The 25,382-nt window shown below is 44.7% G+C and overlaps 2 protein-coding genes across 2 annotated transcripts; both read left to right on the plus strand.

The window, feature by feature from the left end:
* On the plus strand, nt 1-5,177 carry LOC104551806 (keratin, type I cytoskeletal 13). The gene is made up of 8 exons (XM_010202555.2): nt 1-489; nt 1,356-1,438; nt 2,322-2,478; nt 2,891-3,052; nt 3,513-3,638; nt 3,809-4,035; nt 4,505-4,629; nt 5,152-5,177. The coding sequence occupies exons 1-8, from the start codon at nt 1-3 to the stop codon at nt 5,175-5,177; spliced, it is 1,395 nt and encodes a 464-aa protein (XP_010200857.1).
* A 12,015-nt stretch (nt 5,178-17,192) lies between these two features.
* On the plus strand, nt 17,193-22,748 carry LOC104552015 (keratin, type I cytoskeletal 13). Its single transcript, XM_062018536.1, has 9 exons — nt 17,193-17,846; nt 18,418-18,500; nt 19,103-19,259; nt 19,619-19,780; nt 20,095-20,220; nt 20,449-20,675; nt 20,985-21,298; nt 21,743-21,844; nt 22,723-22,748. The coding sequence occupies exons 1-9, from the start codon at nt 17,193-17,195 to the stop codon at nt 22,746-22,748; spliced, it is 1,851 nt and encodes a 616-aa protein (XP_061874520.1).
* Nucleotides 22,749-25,382: the final 2,634 nt, after the last annotated feature.

A 25,382-nucleotide genomic window follows, 5' to 3' on the forward strand; every position in this document is an offset into this window, starting at 1 on the left:
ATGAGTTGCAACATTAAGGAGACGATTACTGTGTCTAGCAAAGGCAGGAGCAGTGGTGGCAGCTGTATCATTGGTGGTGGTGGTGGAGCACGGATTTCCTCCTATACGATAGGCAGTGGCAGAGGTTTTTCTGGAAGGAGTTACTGCGGTGGAGTGAATTATGGAGGGGGACTGAGTGTTGGTAGCTTGGCTGGTGGGAGCTATGGAGGTGGTAACTGCTATGGCAATGGCCTTGGTTTTGGCCTTGGAGGCGGTGTGGTTGTTGGTGGTCTTGGTGGCGACTGTCTGCTTTCATCCTGCGATGAGAAGGTCACCATGCAAAATCTCAATGACCGCCTGGCTTCCTATCTGGACAAGGTGAAGTGCTTGGAGAAGGAGAATGCCGAACTGGAATGCAGAATCAGAGAGTGGTATGCTACACAGGGTCTCTCCTGTGAGCCTCGGGACTACAGCTGCTATTACAAGGAAATTGAAGATCTTCAAAATCAGGTAATCCCTCTTTTCAGTTGTTCCTCCCCTATTTAAAGCTTACTTCTGAATTTGTGTTTAGAACCTACTGCAGTTGTTGGAGGTAACTTTGGCGCCGCTAAATCTCTCCACAAACATAACCTTTGGCAAGTTTCGCTCTGCCATTGTTGAGTGTGGGCTCATATCAAAGATTCTTGCTGCAAGGTGATACAGATGGGACAATGTTCCTAAAAAGGAAAAAGATGCTTTGTTACCTTGTGTTTTGACTGTACAGTTACAAATATGGTGTTACCAAGCGTGCTCTGGGGAAATGTAGTGGCGCCAGCCCCATAAGAAAGGCAAAGCAAAGAGAGCTGTAGAACAAGAGTAAAACATACACATCAAATGCCATAACAAGAGAAGCATTGTAGATCCTAGGAGGGAAAAGCTGAGTATTTGAAATTGAAACTCAAATAGTTTAATACTATTGTATCCACAATGAAAATTATGGCTGATCTCAAGGCACCTTTCAACTATCCTCCCTGAAGATCCTTAAGCTTGAATACATCAGCTGGAATGTCAATTGAGATATAATGTCTTAAGGAAGTTTCTTTAGGTTCTTTTCTTTATGAAGCATCTTTGGAATTTGCCTGCACATCTTGAAGCTGGGAAGTGCCATCTCACAAATCTTTAGCTCTTAACCTCTACACAGTTGACCTTTTTTTACTGACTTAAAGCTAAGGAGGCAAAGCTACCTCCTGCAACTGCTGTGCTCGAGGAACAAGGCTCCTTAAATAAGGAAGTAATAGAAAAAGGAACTTGTCAAGAGTTACTACCCAACTGCAATCTAGATAGACCTATAAAGCGTAACAACAGTGAGACATCTCTCATGGTCTGCTCTTTTCCAGATTGTCTGTGCAACCATTGATAACAACAAGATCATTCTGGACATTGATAATAGCAGGATGGCTGCTGATGACTTCCGTGTGAAGTGAGTGTCCCTTCTGTGTAGATGAACCTTACTGTCTCCTCCCATCTCCTTTAGATCCTGCATATGGAGTCTTGGTGCACTAATTACAGAGACTTCAGACAAGTCCGGCTACAACGCCACATTAGGGCAGGATGGAGTGACGAAAGGCATTTTGCTCTTGGTCACCAACCTTCCTTTAATTAGTGTTCTCAGGCAAAACATTTAGCAACAGTGTTTGTTGGTGAGAGCTGGGGACTGGCTTTGCAGGGAGGGGTCTTTGTGGTATGGTTGGTGCATTTCCATCACAGAACTGTGCAGATTGGCATCAGCAAAACAGAAATACAACCGAATAAGTGATAACAAACTTACAGTCATTAGGAGCAGGAAAACAACAGATGAGGAAGAGAAGCTTTCACAAAACAGACATCAAGTGCAGGACAGAAATCTGAGAGTTCATAGAATCATAGAATCACAGAATGGTAGGGGTTGGAAGGGACCTTTAGAGATCATCCAGTCCAACTCCCCTGCAGAAGCAGGGTCACCTAGATCAGGTCACATAGGAACATGTCCAGGTAGGTCTTGAAGACCTCCAAGGAAGGAGCCTCCACAACCCCTCTGGGCAGCCTGTGCCAGGGCTCCCTCACCTCAACAGTGAAATAGTTTTTTCTTATGTTTAAGTGAAACTTTTTGTGTTCCAGCTTCATCCCATCTCCCCTTGTCCTGTTGCTAGCTACTATAGAAAAAAAGGGATGTCCCAACCTCCTGACACCCAAAGAGTGGGTGAGAGAGAGAGTTCATTGAGCTTAGACAACAAAACACAGTTTAGAGCAGGCAGCTGGGCAATGAGATCATGGCACGAACTGCATGTATGTGAGATGTTACCCTGCTGAATTTCTGCTTTCAGGTACGAGACGGAGCTGGCCCTGCGCCAGAGTGTGGAAGCTGACATCAATGGCTTACGCCAAGTCCTGGATCAGCTGACTCTCTGCAGGTCTGACCTGGAGGCACAGCTGGAGTCGCTGCGGGAGGAGCTCTGCTGCCTGAAGAAGAACCACGAGGAGGTAGGGTCCTGCCCTTTCCTGACAGCACCATGGCTCTGACAGGCATGTGCTCTTAATTTAAAAGTAAAGATCAGCCACTTTCACACCACAGCTCTCCCATCAGATAGCTCTGGGGTTCAGACCTTGGTGGCCTCGTGGGAGGTGTGTGAGCTCTGGCAGAGAGGCAGCTGCTGCTCTCAGGGCTGCACGGGCACTGGGAGTGCCAGAGGAGGTGAAAGTTGCTGCTGACTCTGATGGATGAGAAAAAAGATTACCCAATAGAGTTGTTGGGGAAAACACATCACCTTCCAGTGCTTTTTACAGACACGAGTGGGAGGCAGCCCTTGCAGGGAGTGCTGTTTGTAGCCATCAAGCTCTGCTCTTCTATGTCTTTCAAAAGCCAGAACATGTCTGATCTGGGTCATATTTACAGGAAATGAATTGCCTGAGAAAACAATCAACTGGAGATGTGAGTGTGGAGGTCAATGCCTGCCCTGGACCAGATCTCAGGCAAATCTTGGAGGATTTGAGATGCCAGTATGAAACACTGATAGCGCGCAACCGCAAGGAAGTTGAGGATTGGTATGAGTGCAAGGTGAGCAACACATATCTCTGTGAAACAAACCGACATACACATTTTGGGCCACAGGAGCATTTCAGAAAACAGACGTGGAGACAATAAGCAGTTACTGTGTCACAGTGAAGTCCAAGATTAGCATTCATTATACCTTGTGTTTCATGGGAGACATGGGCCTGTCTGACCAGTTTGTTATGTCCCATCTGCAACAGCAGCATTTGCCTCCAAGGCCTTGTGGCACGTTGTTGGAACTGAGATATTCCGTGTTTGGATTAAAGAGACTTAATAGCCACGAGGTTAATGGGATTTGTAAAACAAGCAAGCAGTTGAAGCTGGCAGCTAACGCCCAGTGTATAGAGAACTTGTCCTGCTCATTCTCCTTTTTGCTTGCTAATCACTGTATTCTGCTTCTCTAAAAGCAAGTCCAATGCACACTGCTATTCTCTGAAGCCCTTTGCTTTGTGTTGGTGGTTTTCAGATTGAGGAGGTGAATCGGGAGGTTATTACAAGCGGTCAGGAGGTAGAGACGTGCAACAACCAGGTTACCGAATTGAGACGCCAATTGCAAGCTCTGGAAATCGACCTCCAGGCTCAGCTCAGCCAGGTAGGTGGTGAGCTTACTACATACAGTTGTGACATGGTTTACTTTTGGATTTCTTAGCCTACCAACCATCATGATGGTTCTGAATAACTCATTTCTGCAGTGGAAATAATAACCTCTAGGGTGACACTTAAACGCATGTTGTTTCTTTCTCTGGTTGTCTTGTTTATCAGAGAAATAATTTGGAATCCTCTCTGGCTGAGACTGAGTGTCAGTACAACACGCTGCTCGGTGAGCTACAGAACCAGATCACATGCGTAGAGCAGCAATTGGCTGAAATAAGAGCAGAAATAGAGTGCCAGAACCAGGAATACAAGACCTTATTGGACGTCAAGTGCCGTCTGGAGCAGGAGATTCAGACCTACCGGTGCTTGTTGGAAGGAGGACAGCAGGACCTTATGTATGTAGATCTCTAAATCCACTAGAGAATAAATGCAAATATCAGGATGTGTGTTACAGACTGAGAACCCAGCATAATCTTTAGTCCATCTTAATGCTTTCTTTGAGGTGAAAAGTTTGCCTTGTGAGCAGCTTTACTGTGATGAACATTAAAACCTGACCTAAATGCCACTCTTTGGCATCTGCAAAACGGAGAAACCACCCTGTCAACTGCTGGTTGCAATGTGCTAACTACTAATATTGTGTCAGTACTCTATAGTGAGATGTGTGAGATGTTATTGTAACACTGTGCATTGTATTTCCTTGCCAAAGGAGAGCACAGATGCAAAGCAACTCTGGAAATGGAAAAAAACCCATAGTGTAAAATACCCTAAGCCCTAAAAAAGACATAGTTTGTGACTTTGTGCAAATGCCAGTGTCATGTAAAGTTCTAAAGCTCCCTATTTCTTTCCCCAAATTTACCCCACTAGCCACGGAGGAGGAATCGGAACTGGCGTAGGAGGAGGAGTCATTAGGACAAGTCACACCTATACTACAACTTCATCTTCCCATTGCCAGCCCCAGGTCCCAGCCTGCAAGACTGGAGATATACAGGGTAAGAGCCTTGTTTTCACAAAAGGAGCACTTGGGGTTTTTTTTCCCCAGCTTGTTTCTTGGGGCCAGTATAAACACGCTTCCCTGGGATGTGTTATGGGTGTCTTCTAAGAGAGTTACTGTGCTTAAAGAGAGCTCTAGCTGAATATGAAGCAGCAGAAAGCAGATGAGAGACAAGAACGAGCAGTAGAACTAAGAGGGGAAAGCTGGGAAAATTGAGGCATAGCAAAAAGACAATGACAGCCAAACAGACATTATCAATAGTCCAGAAGGAACCACAGAATCACAGAATGTATACATTGGAAAAGGGTGAAGAGCAAATCTCTAGCTTTATAAGTGCACATTCCCATTCCAACACCATTATTTAGGGACTTTATGGGGTTTCCTGGGTTACCTGCCAGCTGCTCTTGTTTAAGAGTCAGTCCTTGAAATCAGGGCACCACAAAGACCAATTTTTTGGTTATTTGAAGGAGGTTGTCTCTGTTCCAATCAAATAATGCTTCCACATTTATTTTTTCTCCAGTGACCTGCAGGAGAATCTGTGATTAAGGAGAAACGGACTAGAAAGTGACACACAGAGAAACCCACAGACAAAAACAGGAACGCCTGATGTTCACTGCGCGCCTTTATGCAGAGAAAGTACAAGTGACTCAGTGATGCTTTGCCATGTATCTAAAGGGGCCTGTTGGGGCCACCTTCTTCTCTGTTCTGCTACTTCTGTTCTGTAATGCTGTAATCTCTAGAAGTTACTTGCTTTAGTCAGGATCACTAATGTACCTGCTGGTGAAAAAATTTCTCTAATAAAACTTTGCTTTTGCCTGATGCAATCAAGAAACCTGTGTCTGGAAACTGAGTTCCTTTAGAAAACCAGGTGCTGATCCAGGTGCAAACCACAACCTCAGCTAGGCTAGTGAGCCTCTGTAATGGCTCCAGCAGGAAAAGCTGGAAACCCCATGCACAACAGTCACCTAAACTGGTCACAGAATCACAGAGTGGTGGGATTTGGAAGTCTAATCCCCCTGCTAAAGCAGGTCCACCTAGATGAAGTCACACGGGAATGTGTCCAGGTGGATCTTGAAAACCTCCAGAGAAAGAGACTTCACAACCTCCCTGGGCAGCCTGGGCCAGGGCTTTCTCACTCTCACAGTGAAAGAGTTTTTCCTTACGTTTAAGTGGAACTTTTTGTGTTCCAACTTTTGTCCATTATCCCTTGTCCTGTTACTTTAGACAACAGAAAATATGCCGTCTCATCCTCTTCATAAATACCTTTTATATACTTGTAAATATTAATGAGATTCCCCTCTTCTCCAGACTAAACAGCCCCAGGTCCCGCAGCCTCTCCTCATATGGAAGATGCTCCAGTCCCCTGATTATCTTGCTGGCCCTGTGCTGGCCTCTCTCCAGCAGTTCTCTGTCCCTCTGGAGCTGGGGAACCCAGAATTGGACACAGGACTCCAGATGAGGCCTCACCAGGGCAGGGCAGAGCAGAGGGGGAGCAGAACCTCTCTCACTCTGCTGCCCACACTCTTCTTGATTCCCCCAGCCTGTCATTGACTTCTCGCCGACAAGGGCAGGTTGCTGGCTCATGGTCAGTTTATTATCAACCAGGGCTCCCAGGTCTCTCTCCTGGAGCTGCTCTCCAGCAGGTCGATCCCCAGCCTGTCATGGTGCAGGGGTTTATTCCTCTCCAGCTGCAGGACTCTCTGCATTTGTCCTTGTTGAACCTCAGCAGGTTCCTCTCTGCTCACTCTCCAGCTAGTCGAGATCTTGCTGAATGGCAGCACAGCCTCTGGTGAATCAGCCAGTGCTCCCAGTGTGGGCAGAACCACACTCCACTGGGAAAAAAAGTTGGTGTTCTAGTGGGAGGCAGGGAATGGCCTTGCTGACCTTGCAGATCTTGTCCACCTTCTATCTGTCAAAGCCTGTAGTATGTGTTACCCATTCTGGCATTAAATCCTCCAGGATCTTCAAGAACAGCCAGTTGAGGCAAATGCCTCTGTGCTTTTCACAGAGCATTTTGCCTAAATTCACTGCAGAAAAACAAAGGAGGAAGTAAGTGGAGCTAGAGATCATCAATGACAGAACAGAGAGACCAGTGACAGGAACTTCCATGAAAAAGCAGCTCATGATGCTCTATATCCACACTGAGTTTTTGGCTTAGCAGCCATCTCTGGGAGACATCTCCAGATGCGTTGGTCTTTGAACTGAGACACATGTTGGCTGCTGAGGAGTACAGTGTGGGTCAAACATGTCTTAACAGATCTTCACTGGAGTCATCTGGGGGGAAGGAGATGTCTTCTGACCTCATCTGGACTTTTGTAACACGTGTGTCTGAGAAAATGCCATCTCTTCTGTGTTAGACATTTGTCTGGACAGAGGAATTGTGTAACAGAAGCGCCTCTGCTCTTGGGTTGCTGTAAGCAGAGCTGAGAGTAGGTGCTAAGATGATAGCATTCAAATTATATCACAAATCTCTGCTTCTCTGGAGGCAGCCAAGGAGCGGTTGGACATCCAGTCACTGAAGCTGTGCAGAGACCCGTGCAGGATGGGAAAAGTGGATTGCCTGAAAGCTCTTTATATAGCCTATGACATGGCATAAACCTTTCTCACACCTGAATATGTGAAATATTTTGAGGTCCTTTGCTGAGAAATTAAAAAAACCCCGTATGTGAAGCATAAAAGCAAGAGCATCTCCCCAAATCCCACTCCTGAATACACACTGATCTGGAAGAACAACGTTTATGCCTTGGCTTATGCTCAGTTTATGTGCTGTAATAAGCAGAGAGACAGAGCCAGGGGCAAAGGCAGGATGGTGTTTTGGCTTGGAAGCAGAGAAGCAGCAAGGCTGATCCCTGGTGGCCAAGGCTGCGAGAAGCAGCTCCCAGCGTGGGCTCTCCTGGCTCCAGCCAGTGCCTGGAGAAGAAACGCAAGCAGAAATGACTGACACTGGGTTTCTGGTTATTGTGCACCAGGGAGGAAGAGATTCATGCCAGCAGGATACATTCCTTCCTCGACATTGTGCCAAGTTTGCCACCTTGCTCTTTCCAGCCTGTCATTTCACCCTGGCAGCTGCTGTCATTGCCCAGACTTCTGTACAAACCACTCAGACACGAACCCACTGCTCTGTGCTCCCAGCTGGGCACTTGGGCTGAGCAGCATGGATCAAACCCTCTCCAGAGTGAGAGGCAGTGCCTCCTTGAAACTAAACCCCGTGGATTTGACATCTGAGTTCTCACTTTCTAACTGCCATCTGCACTGGCATTTCCCTCTTGCCATCACATAAGGAAATGCCAACCTGAAACACTTTCAAAAACATTTATACTGTTTTTGTTTGGGTTTTTTTCTCAGAGGACACAGAAGTTGAACACAGGCCAAAACTGTTAGCCTGTGCAGCTTGTACCAACACTCAAGCAAAAGCTTTTCATGGGCACTGTATTTGATTTTGGATAAAAATTTAGGAGGAGCTGGAATAATAAACTGTCATTACATGTAAAAGCTGCCGTGCTGAACAACAAGGAAATGGAAACAGTGCCTGGAAAACACGGCAGAGCAGACTTCTTGGTACTTCCCAGATCTCTCCATAAGGTGTCAGCTCTTCCTAGCTGGCAGCTCCAAGCAAAATGCCGACCTGCAAATCTCCTGCTCTTGAGAGCCTGGTCTGGCACAGTCTTTTCCTCGTCTGCCCACCCAAGGAAGGCACACAGTGCATCATCACAGTACTGAGTCTGGACTTACATTCTGCTGAGAAGCCAGGAGATGCAGATAAGTTTGGCAATTATCTGTGGTTAAATGGAATGCTGCTTGACTATACAACAGAATCACAATGATACATAACTACAAGACTATGAGATAAAAATGCAGTGACAGCTGATATTTCAGTATATTTCAATATTTCAATAATATTTCAATATATTCCAGTACTGTCCAGAGCCACCTGCACTTCAGTGAGCTGGGGAAGGAGCCCCTCCTTCTGCTGCCAATTGCTACTTCCATGGCACTGAGATGTTCAGACAGATTTTGCTTTCACCACCTGGGATATTTGGGGATGCAGAAGGAGAGGGACATCACAGGCCCCACACCATGATTTGCAGCTTGCTCTCTAGAGGGCACTCGGCTCTCACTGAGGCTGCCACAGGTTGCTCAGGGCAGAGGCATGCAGCAAACCCAGCTCTGATTGCTTGGCTAATCTTCTAACAGGAATACTTGGCTAAACAGATGAAGCAGTGCCTGTGGTATGTGCTGGGGAGATTCTGCTAGCTGAAAACACGGAATCAGCTATCAGCCCTGACATCTTGCTCCAACTTGCTCACCTTTATTCAATGGTCACATAAGTGGTGAGGTTGACATGACCTGACTCTGTATGTGTGACTGTTGCAGGAGATGAAGCAGGTTTCCTCCTTGCCTCTTAGAAGACCCTGGCTATGTTCTACCATACATCAGTGCAAATTATGGAAGCCAGACTGAAACATGCTGCACAGATTTGCTAATACCTGTTTTTGTTTGGCCAACAGCACTGGAATATTTTGCACCACGTCCTTAGGAAGGCACACAGTGAAACTAATGCTCTCTGTACAGGTTGTAATTGTTTTGCAATGGCAGAAATGGAGTTTGGACCCTTTGCTGGTGACAGTCTTGAAAAGACTAGTAGTAGACTAGTCTCAGACTAGTAGTAGCACTAGCTGAGACCCCAAAGAGCCAGCTGTTCAAGGGGCTCTTTAGACCTAAAATGAAGAAGTTCTCCACCAAAGGGTTTGTACTCTGAAAGTCTCTTGCAGCTCTGACTCACCTAATTACTGCTCCTATCATAATCACCATCGTTCCATCCCTTGGATGTTTCGTCAGAGTCTCTGCAATAACGAGTGAGTAACAGATCAAGTATAATGTATGCAAGCATTACTTTTTCTCCTAAAAGAGAGATGTTTGCTGGATTGGACACTCTTAACTACCCTTACACAGGGGGTAGCAGATCATCTCCCAGTTAACTGACAGGACAGTGACTGTTCTGTGTTAGGACCATCAGATGCAACAAGGATACATTTCAGGGACATTCCCTGTGACCACACATCTCAGGGTGTGGGCAGATGCCAAGACTTACACCTTGTTTTGCAAAGGAGTGCAGGAGAGGTGGAAACTTGCTTTCTCACTTCAAAACAGAGATTTTTAAAACCCCCTTCTGTTGAAAAAGGCTAAGTATGTTTTGACATGCAGGTAATGATCATTTGCAGCTGGTTTGCACAGAATTTCACTGAGCTTTGAAAACACACTGCTACATTTTGTAAGATGTGGTCATAAATATATATAGGAAGAGAGAAACAGAATCAACAATACCTCCTATTATACCTACCTCCTAGTACTGTTCCACTAATAAAGGTTAAATACACTTGAAGATGGACACTAGGGGTTTGTAACAGTTGTATAAACTGCTGTGGGAACAAACCAAAGTCCTCTGACTGAGTGTCTCATTGCTAGGAGAAGAATGGGACACATTATCTGGACAGGACTATTTCTAATTGCATTTAGAGAAAATAATGGATTTCACTGGAAATAGCTTGTTCTGACAACATTTTCAACCACAAATATTTCTGGAAGGAACCAAGAACCAACAGCTGAGTTGGTTTGGAAAAAAGGGTTCCAAAGCACTCTGTGCTGTCGTTACAGAGTAAACGACTGGGGATCTGCTGGGACAACTCAGGCAGAAAGCAGCCATCTAGGAGAGGTCGAAACAGGGGCTGGCTTCTTGGGAAGAGTATAAGAACATTGCCAGAGCATGTAGAGGTGCAACTAGGAAGGCTAGAGCCCTTCTGGAATTAAATCTAGCCATGAAAGTTAAGGATAGCAATAAGGCATTTTTCAGGTACATCAGCAGCAGAAGGAAGATGAGGGGGGACGTGGGCCCGCTGCTAAACACAGAGGGTGCCCTGGTGACCGAGGATGCAGAGAAGGCAGAAGTACTGAATTCCTTCTTTGCTTCAGTCTTTACAGCCAGAGCCTGCCCTGGGGAAGCCCAGTCCAGCAAAGGATAGTAGGATGGCCTGGACAGCAGAGGACTTGCCCTAGGTGGAAGAGGAAGAGGTTAAAGACTTGTTGGCCAAGCTTAAGGCTCATAAGTCAATGGATCCTGATGGGATGCATCCTAGAGTGCTGAGGGAGCTGCTGATGTGGTTGCTAAGCCACTGTCCATCATTTTCAAACAATCATGGAGGACAGGCGAGGTGCCTGAGGGCTGGAGGAAGGCCAATGTCACTCCAGTCTGCAAAAAGGGCAGGAAGGACAACCCAGGAAACTACAGGCTGCAGTGGATGTCATCTAGCTTGACTTCAGCAAGGCTTTTGACACTTTCTCCCACAACATCCTCATCAGAAATCTCAGGCAATGTGGCTTGGATGAGTGGAGGTGAGGTGGATGGAGAGCTGGCTAAATGACAGAGCCCAGAGGGGGATGATCAATGGCATAGAATCGAGTTGGAGACCTGTGGAGTTGCACAGGGATGGGTTCTGGGGCCAGTCTTGCTCAACATCTTCGTCAAGAACCTGGGTGAGGGCACAGAGGGACCCTCAGCAAGTGCCCTGATGGCACCAAACTGGGAGGACTGGCTAATTCTCCAGAGGCTGTGCTGCCATTCAACAAGATCTTGACCGGCTGGAGAGTTGGGCAAAGGGAAACCTCATGAGTTTCAACAGGGGGAAGTGCAGAGTCCTGCATCTGGGGAGGAACAACCCCATGTACTAGGACAGACTGGGGGTGACCTGCTGGAGAGCAGCTCCAGGAGAGAGACCTGTGAGTACTGGGTGATAATAAACTAACCATGAGCCAGCAACGTGGCCTCGTGGGCAAGAAGCCAATGGCAGCCTGGGGGCATCCAGCAGAGTGTGGGCAGCAGGGCCAGGGAGCTTCTGCTCCCCCTCAGCTCTGCCCTGGTGAAGCCTCCCGTGGAGTCTTGTGTCCACTTCTGGGCTCCCCAGCTCCAGAGGGACAGGGAAGTGCTGGAGAGAGGCCAGCACAGGGCCAGCAAGATGCTCAGGGCACTGGAGCATGTTCCTGCTGAGGAAAGGCTGTGGGCCCTGGGGCTCTTTAGTGTGGAGGAGACTGAGGGGGGATCCCATTAATATTTACAAGTATATGAGTGGTGGATGTCAGGAGGCTGGGACATCCCACAGGACAAGGGGTGATGGGGTGAAGCTGGAACACAAAAAGTTCCATTTCAACATAAGAAAAAACTATTTCACTATTGAGATGACGGAGCCCTGGCCCAGGCTGCCCAGGGAGGGTGTGGAGGCTCCTTCTTGGGAGGTTTCCAAACCCACCTCGGCACGTTCCTGCGTGACCTGATCTAGGTGGGACCTGCTTCTGCAGAGGGATTGGACTGGATGATCTCTAAAGGTTCCTTCCAACCCCCACCATTCTATGATCTATGATTCTATGATTCTTGGGAATTACTTTTTGTTTAGAACTCATGGTTAATCCACCATTAAAGTGACAATCATGCTTGAGCTCTAATATGTTTCAACTAATCTGAATCAAATATTCTCCAAGTTTTCAGTTTTCAAACACCTAGCTTGTTATTGGAATGAGAGAAAAAACCCTCATCATTTAACTTTGAGTGGAGTAGAGGTGTTTCATGCGAAGTGTTAGACAGCTGAAGCTCAATGGAAGGAAGAGCAGTGTACATCCTGAGAAGAGATATGCTCTCCCTCCAATAAAGTCACACTTCAGAGACCAAGTTTCTTCTTTAGATGGAGAAATAATGTTCTGTGGGATTATCTGATGTTAATAAAATTGGCTGATGATTATATAATAGAAATTAGTTTACAATGGGTAATTATTAAAATGAATCATATTCCCCAGATCAATCTTCCACAGTTTTTCTCTACAGAGCGTAGGTCAATTAAATGTCCAGAAGTAGGAAGGATGGCAGAGGATTCCCCACCACTGAAGTACTGAAAATGGTGGGTAACAATCTAGGTGTACCCCCACAAATGTGCTCAGCAGCCTCAGCAGTTTCTCCCAAACACATCAGTCCAAAGGCAGCTGTAACTGCAGAGCTCAGAAAAGGTAGTTCCAGGAGAGTTGATCGGAGATTTACTGTGCTCAGCCCACACACTCATCAGCGTGCCATCACTCCAGCCCACCATGAGGGCCATTTCAGCCTCACCTCTTCCTGCTGCCACACAACCCCCAAACAAAGAAGACCTCATTCTCTCCCAGTGTCTGCTTTCAGCCAATGTAGTCTGTGTTGTCCTGGAGCATATGATAATTCTGCCATTTAAGTGCACTGAATGAATTCACGCCCACACTGGGTGAGCCTTTCAGGCTTATATAGTCCACCCTCCTCTTCTGGACAGGAGCTTGTAGAAGTTTCATCACAGGAAAAGGGAAGAGGTCTCATTGCAAACAATTATGCTGCCATCTGTCCCCAAGGCATTTTCCTCCTCCTCCTCCTTCTCGCCCTCCTATTTTGGCTCTGACCTGAAGCACATCAGACAATGCACAAGGGCAGGTTTTCCTGAATGCCATTAAATTCTCTATGAGGGTATATTGTGACTGTATATCCTGTCCATTAGCTATGCCTAGTGCAAAGAAACCTCAATCAAATCTCTTTTGAAACAGCCACATGTTTTAAATCTCACCTTGCAGTTCAGTCCACGCTTTATTTCATACTAGTGTGAGAGGCACAGATGATCACAGCTTCTCTGGAGCAGCCTGACAGAAGCCTCTCAGGCAGAAAAGAATCCAAAAGAGCTCTTTCATACTCACACCCAGCACACTCAAGACTCTATCTGAATACCTGTGAGCAGGCTGTATTCAGGACCAGCATGCACAACACAGAGTCTGTAAGAGATCTTCAGTGGTGATAAATGAAGACTCCTGCCTTGTCACACCATTCAGACACTCTCTAAGCACAGCCATAGCTGCCTCAACCCAACCCTTGCTTGTTGCAGGGACTGAAGTTTTCTCAGCTTTTTTCATCTGCCCACAACTGAGAGCTGTCCTCAGTGTGGTCAGAGATATGCCAGAGCCTGGTTCCAGCACTAAATCATCTGAGATGGGAAAGTAGAGGAAAGGGAATTCAGATACACAGCTGCATGCACATCGTGGAGTGATGCCAGGCAGTTTTGAGTCTGGGCAATGCCAGAGGAAGGCTTCACAGCTCCTTCTGCTGTACTCTCTGCACTGCAGGGTGTGATAGCAAAGGTCACACCAGCTTAGGGTGGACATCCCTTGATGTGTTTGTGGAGCAGTAGTTTGATGCTGCAACAGGCACCACCAGCCCAAGATTTCATAACATTTAACTGTCCCATTTCACACGTACTACTGGGGTTCCTTGCAGTTCCTGCAGAGTTTATTGAAATCTCTCTCATGTTAAGGTTTTCCCAGCTCTCCAGGTTCTCCTCTGCAGCATTATTTCTAGATTTTGCTGAAAACATTATCTAAGATCATCTAGTTAGCTTGGTATGCTTACAAATGCCTAGACAACCCTATGAGATGTAACTACAGAGAAAACTACCATCTTGTAAAACAGCTTACACCTTACAGCAAACCTTGAAAGAAAACATTCCTTTTAGGAACCATTTGTTCTGTAATTTTTATCTCTGATCCTGGCCAGTTACCAGATACACTGAATCCATCAGACTTCTTCAGCTTTAAGGAGCTAACCTTCACTCTTGAGGTATGCTGTCTGCACAAATTCCAGGGGGGAAAGATGGCATTAAATCTTCCTTTCATGTACTGAACATGAAGCTGTGTGCTATGTTGCATTTGAGCATCCTCACTGATATTCAAACTATACAAAGATGTCCCTTTTGTGAGTGGAAGATGTGAAGCTTAGTCCACTTACATGACTCATACAAAAGGTCTAACAAATATCCTTCCAGAAGAAAAAACCCAGACCCTTGCCCTTCTGTAGAATGATGCAGAGCAACATAGAAACATATCCATGTCCTTATAGCAAGGGGAGCCAACAGTTGAGCATAATGTAACACAGTAGTTAAATGAGACAAAGTTATTCACTTCAATGGAAAAGGTTTTCTCACCGGAACAACCTAAAACTATGACTTAGACTCCACTGAGTTTTACAGTGAACCACTGGTATTTCCACAAGCCAGAGAAGGGACATCCCACAAAGACATCTCAGAAATGAAATCAAGCAGAAGATGAAACTTTAGGTGTGTCCCACTGTGTGGGAGAGGTTGTGCTGGGAGGGGTGTTTATAAAAAGATGTTTCCACAAACACTTGCTATAAACCATAACAAACAAACTTCTAAATTAGCAATAACCTACATCACAAAGGCCGAGTGAGAAAATAACATACCAAATCAATACAGGAAGTGGCATATCACACAAATAGTTCAACCTACAAAGAATGGTAGCTGGCAGACCACGTTTTGCTGAAGATCTGGGAAGGAGGACAGACATGAGAGGCAGTCAAGATATGTCAAATATTTGAGGCTCAGATTGCTGTAAGAGCTCAGCTGAACTATTTACTTGCTATGTATTTGAAAAGGATACAATCTTAAGGTGCAAGATAGCAAATATTTCCTACTTTCGGTCATGCTAGGTCTATGAATGGAAAACAAAACTGAAGAGAAAATGCTGTTTTGATGAATAGTTTATTACCTTAATCACAAAAGCAGGAGCTTAACATTTCTTCTCTGATTAAGTATGTTTGTATTTGCACTGTGGAAGGAAAACATCCTGACTGAAATATTGAAATGCCTTCAGGAGTGGGAACATTACCTCTTTCTTACAGACATGTAAGGGCACTTTCCCAGGTCTCTTGAACATCCTATCACTGCATCTGGTGTGAGCACATGAGAATTATTCCCTTCTCACATTTCCTTTCCTTACAGTCCTATGCAGAACTGTTTTCTAGTTGTTACCCAATATTTCATAATTCAGTTTTGATTTATCAAATATATGAGCAGATGTTTGAGCTTCCCAGCTCAAGAGGGACAGGGAACTGCTGGAAAGAGGCCAGCACAGGGCCACCAAGATGATCAGGGCACTGGAGCATCCTTCTAATGAGGAAAGGCTGCGGGACCTGGGGCTGTTTAGTCTGGAGAAGAGGAGACTGAGGGGAGATCTCATTAATATTTACAAATATCTAAATAATGGGTGTCAAGAGGTTGGGGCAGCACTTTTTTCTGTAGTATCCAGTGACATGACAAGGGGTGATGGGATGAAGCTGGAACACAAAAAGTTTCATTTAAACAAAAGGCAAAACTCTTTCATGGTTGAGGTGAGGGAGCCCTGGCACAGGCTGCCCAGGGAAGGTGTGGAGTCTTCTTCTCTGGAGGTCTTCTAAACACACCTGGACACGTTTCTGTGTGACCTAATCTAGGTGGAACCTGCTTTAGCAGGAGGGAGTGAAGTAGATGATCCCTAAAAATCCCTTCCAACCCCTACCATTCTGTGACTCTATGTTTGTTTGGAATAAATCACTGACACATATGATATTTGCCAACGTTCACTAAGTTTTTATGACAAGTTATAAAAATATCAGAATGATTCAAGATGATCAGGGGACTTGAGCATCTTCCTTATGAGGAAAGGCTGTGGGATCAGGGGCTGTTTAGTCTAGGGGAGACTGATTGGGGAGCTCATTAATAGTTACCAATATCTAAATGGTGGATGTCAGGAGGTTGGGGCAGCACTTTTTTTCTGTGGTATCTAGCAATAGGACAAGGGGTGATGGGATGAAGCTGGAACACAAAATTTTCTATTTAAACATAAGAAAAAACTGTTTTACTGTGAGGGTGAGGGAGCCCTGGACCAGGCTGCCCAGGGAGGGTGTGGAGGCTCCTTCTCTGGAGATCTTCAAAATACACCTGGACACCTTCCTATGTGACCTGATCTATGTGGGAGCTGATTCTGCAGGGGGGTTGGACTACATGAGCCCTAAAGGTCTCTTCCAACCTCTTCCATTCTATGATTCTATAATTCAGTATACATACAAAATACATCATGTGAGACATTTTCAAAAGGCATAAAGCATTAAAGGACTGAAAAAAAAGGAGCACTGAGCATAAGATAACCATAAACCACAACCTATTAAAATATCTCTTAGAAAAATAATCAACTGAGGTTCTTTGACAAACATCTGAAAAGGCAAAGAGCATGAGGAATGTCTGCATTAAAAGATAGTAACATTCATTAGTGTCCCATATTATGACAGTTTATTGTTGTGCTGAAAGATTTGTGAACAGGATGAGGTGAGTGGGATGAGTTTAATTCAGATGACTGTAAGTCAGTGGACTAGATCGCAGGAAAGATCTACCTAATTCAGAGCCACCCAGTAGAAATTACATGTTTTGTATTAACAAACAAAGGGTCATGAACACTTTGAGTATGGGTTATGCTTCCTGATATTGTCAAACATCTCTCTGGCAAATTACCCTTGGCAGAAATACTATGGCTTGCAAATGTGCATGGAAAGTGGGTACTCCCTTTGGTGGTGACACCCACCATCTCAGGTATAAATACAGACCAGGCAAGGTGGAAGTTGGAGCTATGATTCCAGAGCAACTGTAAGACCAGCTTTAGCCAGAGTCATTCAGTGCTGCCACTATGAGCTGCAGCTACAAGCAGACCTCTAAAAGCTGCCTGAGAGGGAGCAGTGGTGGCAGCGCTAGCAGCGGTGGCGGTGGAGGGGGCAGCAGGTATTCCTCTGCCTCCTCAAGAAGAATCACTTCCAGGACGAGTGGTGGTGGTGGTGGCAGGTTTTCTGGCAGCAGTTGTGGTGGAGGAAGTTCCATGAGCAGCTATGGTGGGGGAGCTAGCAGTGGTAGCTATGGAAGGATGAGGCGCAGTAGTTACGGAGGAGGAATGAGCAGTGGTAGCTGTGGAGGAGGAATGAGTGGTGGTTACTATGGAGGGGGAATGAGCGGTGGAAGCATGAGAGGAGGCTTTGGATCAGGTGGGAGTGGGTTTGGTGGTGGTTATGCAGGAAGCTTTGGTGGAGGTAGTACTGGTTTCAGTGGTGGCAGCTTTGGCAGCAGTGGCTTTTATGGAGGGAACGTGGGAATTCTCTCCAACGACGAGAAGCTCACCATGCAGAGCCTTAACGAACGCCTGGCTTCTTACCTGAACACGGTCAGAAACTTGGAAAGGGAAAACGCTCAGCTTGAACAATTGATCAGAGAGTGGTACCAGAAGCAAGGTCCCACTGGTACAAAGGACTACAGCCACTATTACGGAAAAATCGAAGAACTTCAAAATCAGGTAGGATGTTCTTTGTATAAGAAGTTTAATCATTTATAGACTTTTCGTAATTGAGTCAAAGGTTTGAGGCATAGATGCTTCTGAACTCTTTCTGAAAGTGCATTTAATGCTTGAAATTCTGCCTTGTGTGCACGCACCCAACTCTGCAACTAAATGTGAAGAAACAATGCCCGGTCCCTATAGCACACCCCACAGACTGTCTGTTGGCAGTGCCTTGCAGAAGCTCAGAGTAGAGGATTTTATAGTACCAAGTAGCCTTTGGGGTGTGTGCTGTCTGACATTGGCCCTCACACACAGAGATGAAATAGAGCTATGGCAGTGACACCAAACCTCTTGCCAGAACTCTCATACTCACAAAACAGTTTTTGCCTTTCTGATGATATTTTCATACGGGTACCTCTCTGGTTTGTCACTGTAGATGACCTTTCCAGGCCTCCCTCTGTAGGATATGCTGTTCCCCTCAGGCACTTGGGAATTATAACAAGAAGATTACATTCCTTTTCCTGTCTCTTGTGCAAACCTGTGAGATTCACAGGGAAAGTTTTCCTCAGCATATCGTCTTCACTTCTAGCTTGTGACTGCAGCTGTGGAAACCAACAAGGTACTTTTGGACCTGGATAACACCAGGATGACTGCTGAAGACTTCAAGATTAAGTAAGTATATTTTCCTCTTCGCTAAGCGCTGATTTTCTTTCTCCTACTTTCCTCAACTTAATTCCATACATTCATTCCATAAACAAATATCAAACGAGAGAGAGTTAAAGTTCCTCCTAGTTCCATGGCAGCAGAACTGAAATAGCTCGTAAGACTTGAAAATTCTTCATTATTTTTATGATGATGTTCAGTGGGAATAATCCCTGTGGCTGTGGAGTCAAAACTTTTAAGGAAAGCAAAGAAGATCATGAGCTCTCAGTGAAAGTCAGATGAAATAGATGAAACCTGCAGAAAGTCTGCTGTAATAAGAGACAATGAAAAAGACTACATAGTGCATTTTTATATTTAAGTTTAATATTATTATGAATATTATGAAATCAGCAGCCAATACTTAAAGCTTAGTATTAAACATTACTATTAAACTTTAAGTATTGGCAGTTGGTTTCATAGTTCTGTTATCTGAGAGACACCATGCAATACAAAACATAGGCACAAAAGCAGACACTGAGATTCTGGAATGAACTTTTCACAGATAAAGCCAGTAGGAGAAGGTCTGAGAACCCAAGAATAAGGCTGACCTTTCTGCACTGTCCCTGGCACAGGTATGAGACGGAGTATGGTCTCCGGCAGAACGTGGAGGCTGACATTAACAGCTTGCGACCCTTGCTGGATAATCTGACTCTGAACAGGTCTGACCTGGAAATGCAATTTGAATCTCTAAAGGAGGAGATGATTGGCCTCAAGAAGAACCATGAGGAGGTAAGAGCCAGCTCCCCACAATGCAAACTGCAGTGGAGAATAAGAACATTTATAATATTGGATATGTTGATATTGGAGGCCTTGCTGGTAACACTCTCTGCATCAAATAACCTTCCCTGCTCTGCTTATGTGTGGCAGCTCAGCAAGGGGCCTCCTGCATTGAGGGTCTTCATCAACAAGCAGTGACTGGAAAGTCAAGGCCAAATCATTGCAACAAGAAAAAAACCCCAAACATAAACATATATATCGTTGAAGGGATCCAGTGTGGTTTATAACATCAGATCAAGATAACCGACTTCAAAACTCTTTTGCTAAGTAATTTCACTGTTTTTATTTATTTGCCTGATTTTTCTCTGCAGGAAATGAAATCCCTGCAAACACAGTCCAGTGGTGATGTGAATGTGGAGGTGAATGCTGCTCCAGGAGAGGATCTGCTGAAAAAACTGAATGATATGCGAAACGAATATGAAAATATCATTAAGAAAAACCGTGAGGAGGTCGAAAGCTGGTATGAAAGCAAGGTAAATGGTTACAATTTGAATGTTCACATGACAAAAGAAAAACTATAGCAAATTTTGTTAAGAACTTCATGTAGGTGACGCTTTGAATGGAAACATCCATCACTTTTAGGATATCATCCTAATCCCATTGATTAAAGTAAAGGAAATGGCAAGAGGGCTTGAACTGCACTGGCAGAGCCCTGTAAGAAAGTTTGACAGCCCCCATAGTACAAGCAGGCCTGCTTCAATTTGTGTGGCCAGATGCTTCCATGATAAAGTACCATGTTGACATTGTCAGTAAGGCACAAAACGTCAGATTCTGTGTATTTTTTCAGATGGAAGAAGTGAGTCAACAAGTCCACACAAGTGGCCAGGAAGTGGAATCAAGCAACCAGCAAATCTCTGAGCTGAGACGTGACTATCAGAGCCTGGAAATTGAGCTGCAGTCGCAAATCAGCATGGTAGGGAATAATTGTTTCTGGTCTTCTGACATGCAAAGAACATGTGAGTTGCTGGAATGACGGGAGATCAGCTACAGCCAGCACTCCATTTAACAAAGATGCTTGGTACATCTCATATCAGGCAACATTTCTCTCATTTGAGGCATAAGAATGACCTAAATCCTTCCATATTCCCATAATGTGCTGCAATCCATAAACGTTGGGGATTTTTTTTTCTCTCATTATCAGCTACATTCCTTGCAATCCAACTTGGAAGACACAGAACGTCGTTACAACATGCAGCTGCAGCAGATCCAGAGTATGATTGCCCCCTTGGAGGAGGAGCTGGCCAGCATCCGCTGTGAGATGGAGAGTCAGAACCAGGAGTACAAGATGCTCCTGGGCATCAAGACCCGCCTGGAACAGGAGATTGCTCAGTACCGGGCACTGCTTGAGGAAGGGCAGCATGGTATTAGGTACATACATTCAGATTAATTAACATGTCGTCTTTGCAAACAGAATAGCATAAAAGTAGCAATATTTACATTAGGAACTAGTGCAACTCATCAATTATCTTTCTTTTTTTCTGTGCAGGTTAGTTAATTTGTCCTTAATTAGTATAGTTTAAAACCATTTCTCTTAAACACTTTTCATGCAATTGCCTTTCTCAATCATATGAGGAGCTCAGATGGAGTCAGAAAGTGGCCTCAGTGTAGCCTATAGGATGCCAGACACTGGTCATGTTGCTAGAAATCTTGTACATACATGCCCTTTCCTCCTTACAGCATCTCCCAGGGAGGAGCTGGTGGTGGATCTTCAGGAGGAGGAGGTCATGGAGGAACTAGCTGGTCTTCTGGAAGAGGAAGCAGTGGAGGAGGAAGCAGCTGGTCCTCAGGTGGAGGAAGCAGTGGAGGAAGAATTGGAGGATCCTATGGAAGAACTTCCTCTTCGGGAAGCGGAGGAGGAGGGAGCGGAGGAGGTCAATCCTATGGCAAAATGTCAAGTGGAGGAGGTAGCAGTGGGGGAGGAGGGGGCAAATCCTGCCTCTCCCGCTCTTCATCTTCACAGTCCCAGTCTGGTGACTCCTTTGAAAGCCAAGGTAAAAACTGGAATAAAAGAGCACATCCTCCCATTCACTTTTGTCTCTGAAAAGCAGGAAGGGATATGACAAGGATATGAGAATAAATCTGTAGATATTTTGTCCCAGTTGTGTTTTAAGTCCACTCTGACACTTGTTCTTACACAGCAACTTATCAATATGGCAGTATTTTCACAAGTGACTTGGATGAGGAGGATGTTATGAAGGAGGAAATGAAGGGGAGAGAGGGGAAAAATGCCCAATGAATGCATGCAGGGAACTAGAGAAGTCAGGAATGAAGCCAAGTGTTATGAAATCAACTGGTTTTAAGAGTGGGAAATGGTTAAAGCACGGTAAAATAGTTGGAACACTGCAGACATTTAAAATGTAATTGGCTGCAGTAGCAAAAGATGAGGAGTGGACAAAAGGTTTTCTCCATGTCTGATTTCACAACTGTGGTTCCAGGAGGTGCTGAAAACACGAAGCTCTGCCTGGAAGGGAATAAGACATTGGAAAGAGGAGCAACAATGGAGGAAGTGTCTGAAGCCATAAAAACACTGAGATTGGGTAAGGCTCTGGGTCCTGACAGCATCTCAGACAAATGCCTGGACACGCTGAAGATGAACAGGAAGTTTTCATTTTTAGGAAGGTTATATCTCACTTCAGATTTTTTTAACAATGGAAAATGATCCTGCTTTGAGGATTCCACTTATTCCTTCTTATCAAGGAAGTAATACTACTCATAGTTAAAGATGTGGCCTGTCTCACAGACACACTGTTTTCCATCATAGACCTGCAGTTAGTCATGAAAGTATTGACTATAGACCAGAAAGCCTGAAGCTATCGATATAGAAAGTGAGAATACTGCAGAGGCTCTCTTGATGGTGAAAACAAAGACAGTGAATTCAGGAGGCTTTTGTGTAATGAGTAAGGATTTTTGGTAAGATTTGATGCAGATGAGATCTAGCTTTAAGAAATGAATAGGCTTTGCAAACTCCTCTGCAAACTTTGGCTCCTTTGATCAAACATCCTGACTTGCAACAGTCCTACATTTACTAACGTTTAGTAGGCAAGATTAAAATATTTTATGTGCCATCCATCTTTAACTTATAAAATGTGTTGTAAATATCCATACACACAAAAATACAGATTCTAACTTCAACTGCATTTGATTAAACTGCTATAATCACTGTAAACTTGAAGAGGGATTTACAACTGTGAAATGGAAAACAGAAACAGGTCTGTGTGTGCAGTATGCTGCAAGCACACATGCTTGTACAAATACTGTCGGACACTGTTATAAACTTTCCAGGATGCTGGGGAAAAAAACTCTAGTCCACTCAGAACTGCACAGTCTATAACCATGAAGGAACAAAAAGATTGAAAGCACTGAATGGGGTAACACTTCCTCAAATTAATTCTTGCTTCCCTTCATCTTCCAACAGGGAGTTTTAGAAAGTCTGAGGATTGAGTGGCAAAACCAACATCTGCCACTGCAGGACCTTCCCAATGGGCCTCTGGACCAAGCAAGACTATACCAAGCACGTCCAATCATGTCTCTGCAAAGAGCAAGAGCAAGCTGCTTGTTCAAGTTACTCAATGCTATTCACTCCAGGGGCTTATCAGAACTCTCTAGATGGCCTGCCTTCTTCTTCCATCTGAATTTCTGTGCCTAATCACTGTTACCTGAGTTGATCTCTACCGTGATTGGTATTACTGTGAAAACAAAAAAACAAAAAAAAAAACCAAAAAAAAACCAAACAAAAAATTAATGCTAATAAATCTTTGCTTCTCTCTGATGCAAACAGAAAGCCATGTCTGGGAGAAATCTTCTTTAGTGGGCATTTTTGTTTGAATCGGTTGCGAATGTCAAGGCGTACCTCTGGAATACACAATAACATGTCATATAATAGAACCATAGAATCATAGAATGGTGGGGGTTGGAAGGGACCTTTAGGGATCATCCAACCCAACCCCCCTGCAGATGCAGGTCCCATCTAGATCAGGTCACATAGGAATGTATCCAGGTGGGTCTTGAAGAGCTCCAAGGAAGGAGCCCCTACACCCTCCCTGGGCAGCCTGGGCCAGGGCTCCCTCACTTCAACAGTGAAATAAGTTATTTCTAATATTTGAATGGAACTTTTCGTGTTCCAGCTTCATCCCATCACCCTTTGTCTATGCAAAGGCAAAGATAAATTCAGAGAGTCTGTCCTGGCACAGGAATGTGATAGGGGATGGAAAGGCTGCAGGACTTGGTGCGATTCAGCCTACAAAAGTGAAGACTAAAGGTGAACCTCATTAACACAAGTACTTAAAGGGTCAAGAGGATGAGGTTACACTTTTTTTTCTTTTATATTCAGTGATATAACTAGGGTTAATGTCCAGGTGGGTTTGAAAACCTCCGGAGAAGGAGCCTCCACACCCTCCCTGGGCAGCCTGGGCCAGGGCTCCCTCACCTCAAGTGAAAGAATTTTTCCTTATGTTTGAATGGAACTTTTTGTGTTCCAGCTTCTTTCCATTACCCCTTTTCCTGTCACTGGATAAACCAGAAAAAAAGTGCTGCCCTGACCTCCTGACAGCCACCATTTAGATATTTGTAACTATTAATGAGATCCTTTCTCAGTCTCTTCTTCTCGAGACTAAACAGCCCCAGGTCCCACAGCCTTTCCTCAGCAGGAAGATGCTCCAGTCCCCTGATCATCTTGGTGGTCCTGCACTGGCCTCTCTCCAGCAGTTCCCTGTCCCTCTTGAGCTGGGGAGCCCAGAACTGGACACAGGATTCCAGATGAGGCCTCACCAGCTATGGTAGAGCAGAGAGGGTGCAGAACCTCCCTTGACCTGCTGCCCACACTCAATGCATAAGACTCAAAAGTGACATATTTACTATTTAAGATTAACTGGGCAGAGCACTACCAGTTACAATGTTCAGGTGATTCCTGCAATGGGAAAACTAACAATCAAAAACCCAATTCATTCTTGCTGTTAACTTCTATCAGGGAAAGAGAGGGTGGATTTAAGGAATTGACTACTCCCTATGAAGCCTCTTTAAAATCAATAACTCCTAAGGAGTCATTAAAATGCATTATGAAACTTTTTTATCATGGGATTTGAAGATGGAAATTTTCAGCTCTCAGTGCCAAAACACCCCTGAGTGCAGAACTCTGATCATGTAAAATTACTCACCCCAAATGAACACATTTTGAGTGCTGCCTGCTCAAGTATATATTGGATAACAAGCAGATAACAGTCCAGTAATAGAATCCCCCTACTTTGCAACAGTAGTTATCTGTACCATAAAATTAATTGCTAAAGCTGGAATATGAACTGGATTGCATGGATACGGTTTGACAGAAGAAGGAATTAATTACTGATCATAATCATGTCCCACTGTCTGGTAACTGTACAATATCTGGCCTCTTGTATTTCCACTTCAGGGCATTTCTCCCGCCTATGTATAGACAGACATGCATTTTATAAAGAAGACTGGAAAATTATTCACATTTAGGATGTGATTTTACTTAACCCAGTGATAGGCTGAGTAGAAAAGAAAAAAGATACCTTAGCAAAAAGATGTCTAAACCAATTTTAAGAGTTCCCTACAGATCACACAGTAAAGAGACTGCTCACAGTGATAAGACTGCAAATGCCCTGAAAGACAGAGATTGAGCTTTTTCTCTGTTTTAATTATAGCCATATTTTTCCCTCATTCATGCCCTGGTAAGGTGTGAATTGGCTACAGAGTTCCCTTTGTCCCTCACAGGCCTTTATCCCTCATAGGGCTTTTCACTTCTGTGGAGGCTAAGTAATGTTTGGGTGTGCTTAGGCAGAATTCGTTTGGGCTCAGTTGCTGAAATGAACTACATGTGGAATTTTCACTTGAAAATCATGCAGAGGACTTCTCCCACGACACTTGCTCAGGAGCGCGTTCTTTATCCTTTGCATTTCTCAACTCATCTCCGTCGGCTCAGAGAAAGACAGGAGTCTCACTGCAGTAAGTTTTCCTCCCAGTTTTGCTGTCACGAGTGCTGTTTTTTATTAATCTGGAGTAAGGCATCACCCACTGGAGCAGATTGAGAAACATAGGCTGAGTGGGAGACCGTGGGAA

This window comes from Colius striatus, chromosome Z (genome assembly GCF_028858725.1).
Source record: "Colius striatus isolate bColStr4 chromosome Z, bColStr4.1.hap1, whole genome shotgun sequence".
NCBI classification, from domain to species: domain Eukaryota; kingdom Metazoa; phylum Chordata; class Aves; order Coliiformes; family Coliidae; genus Colius; species Colius striatus.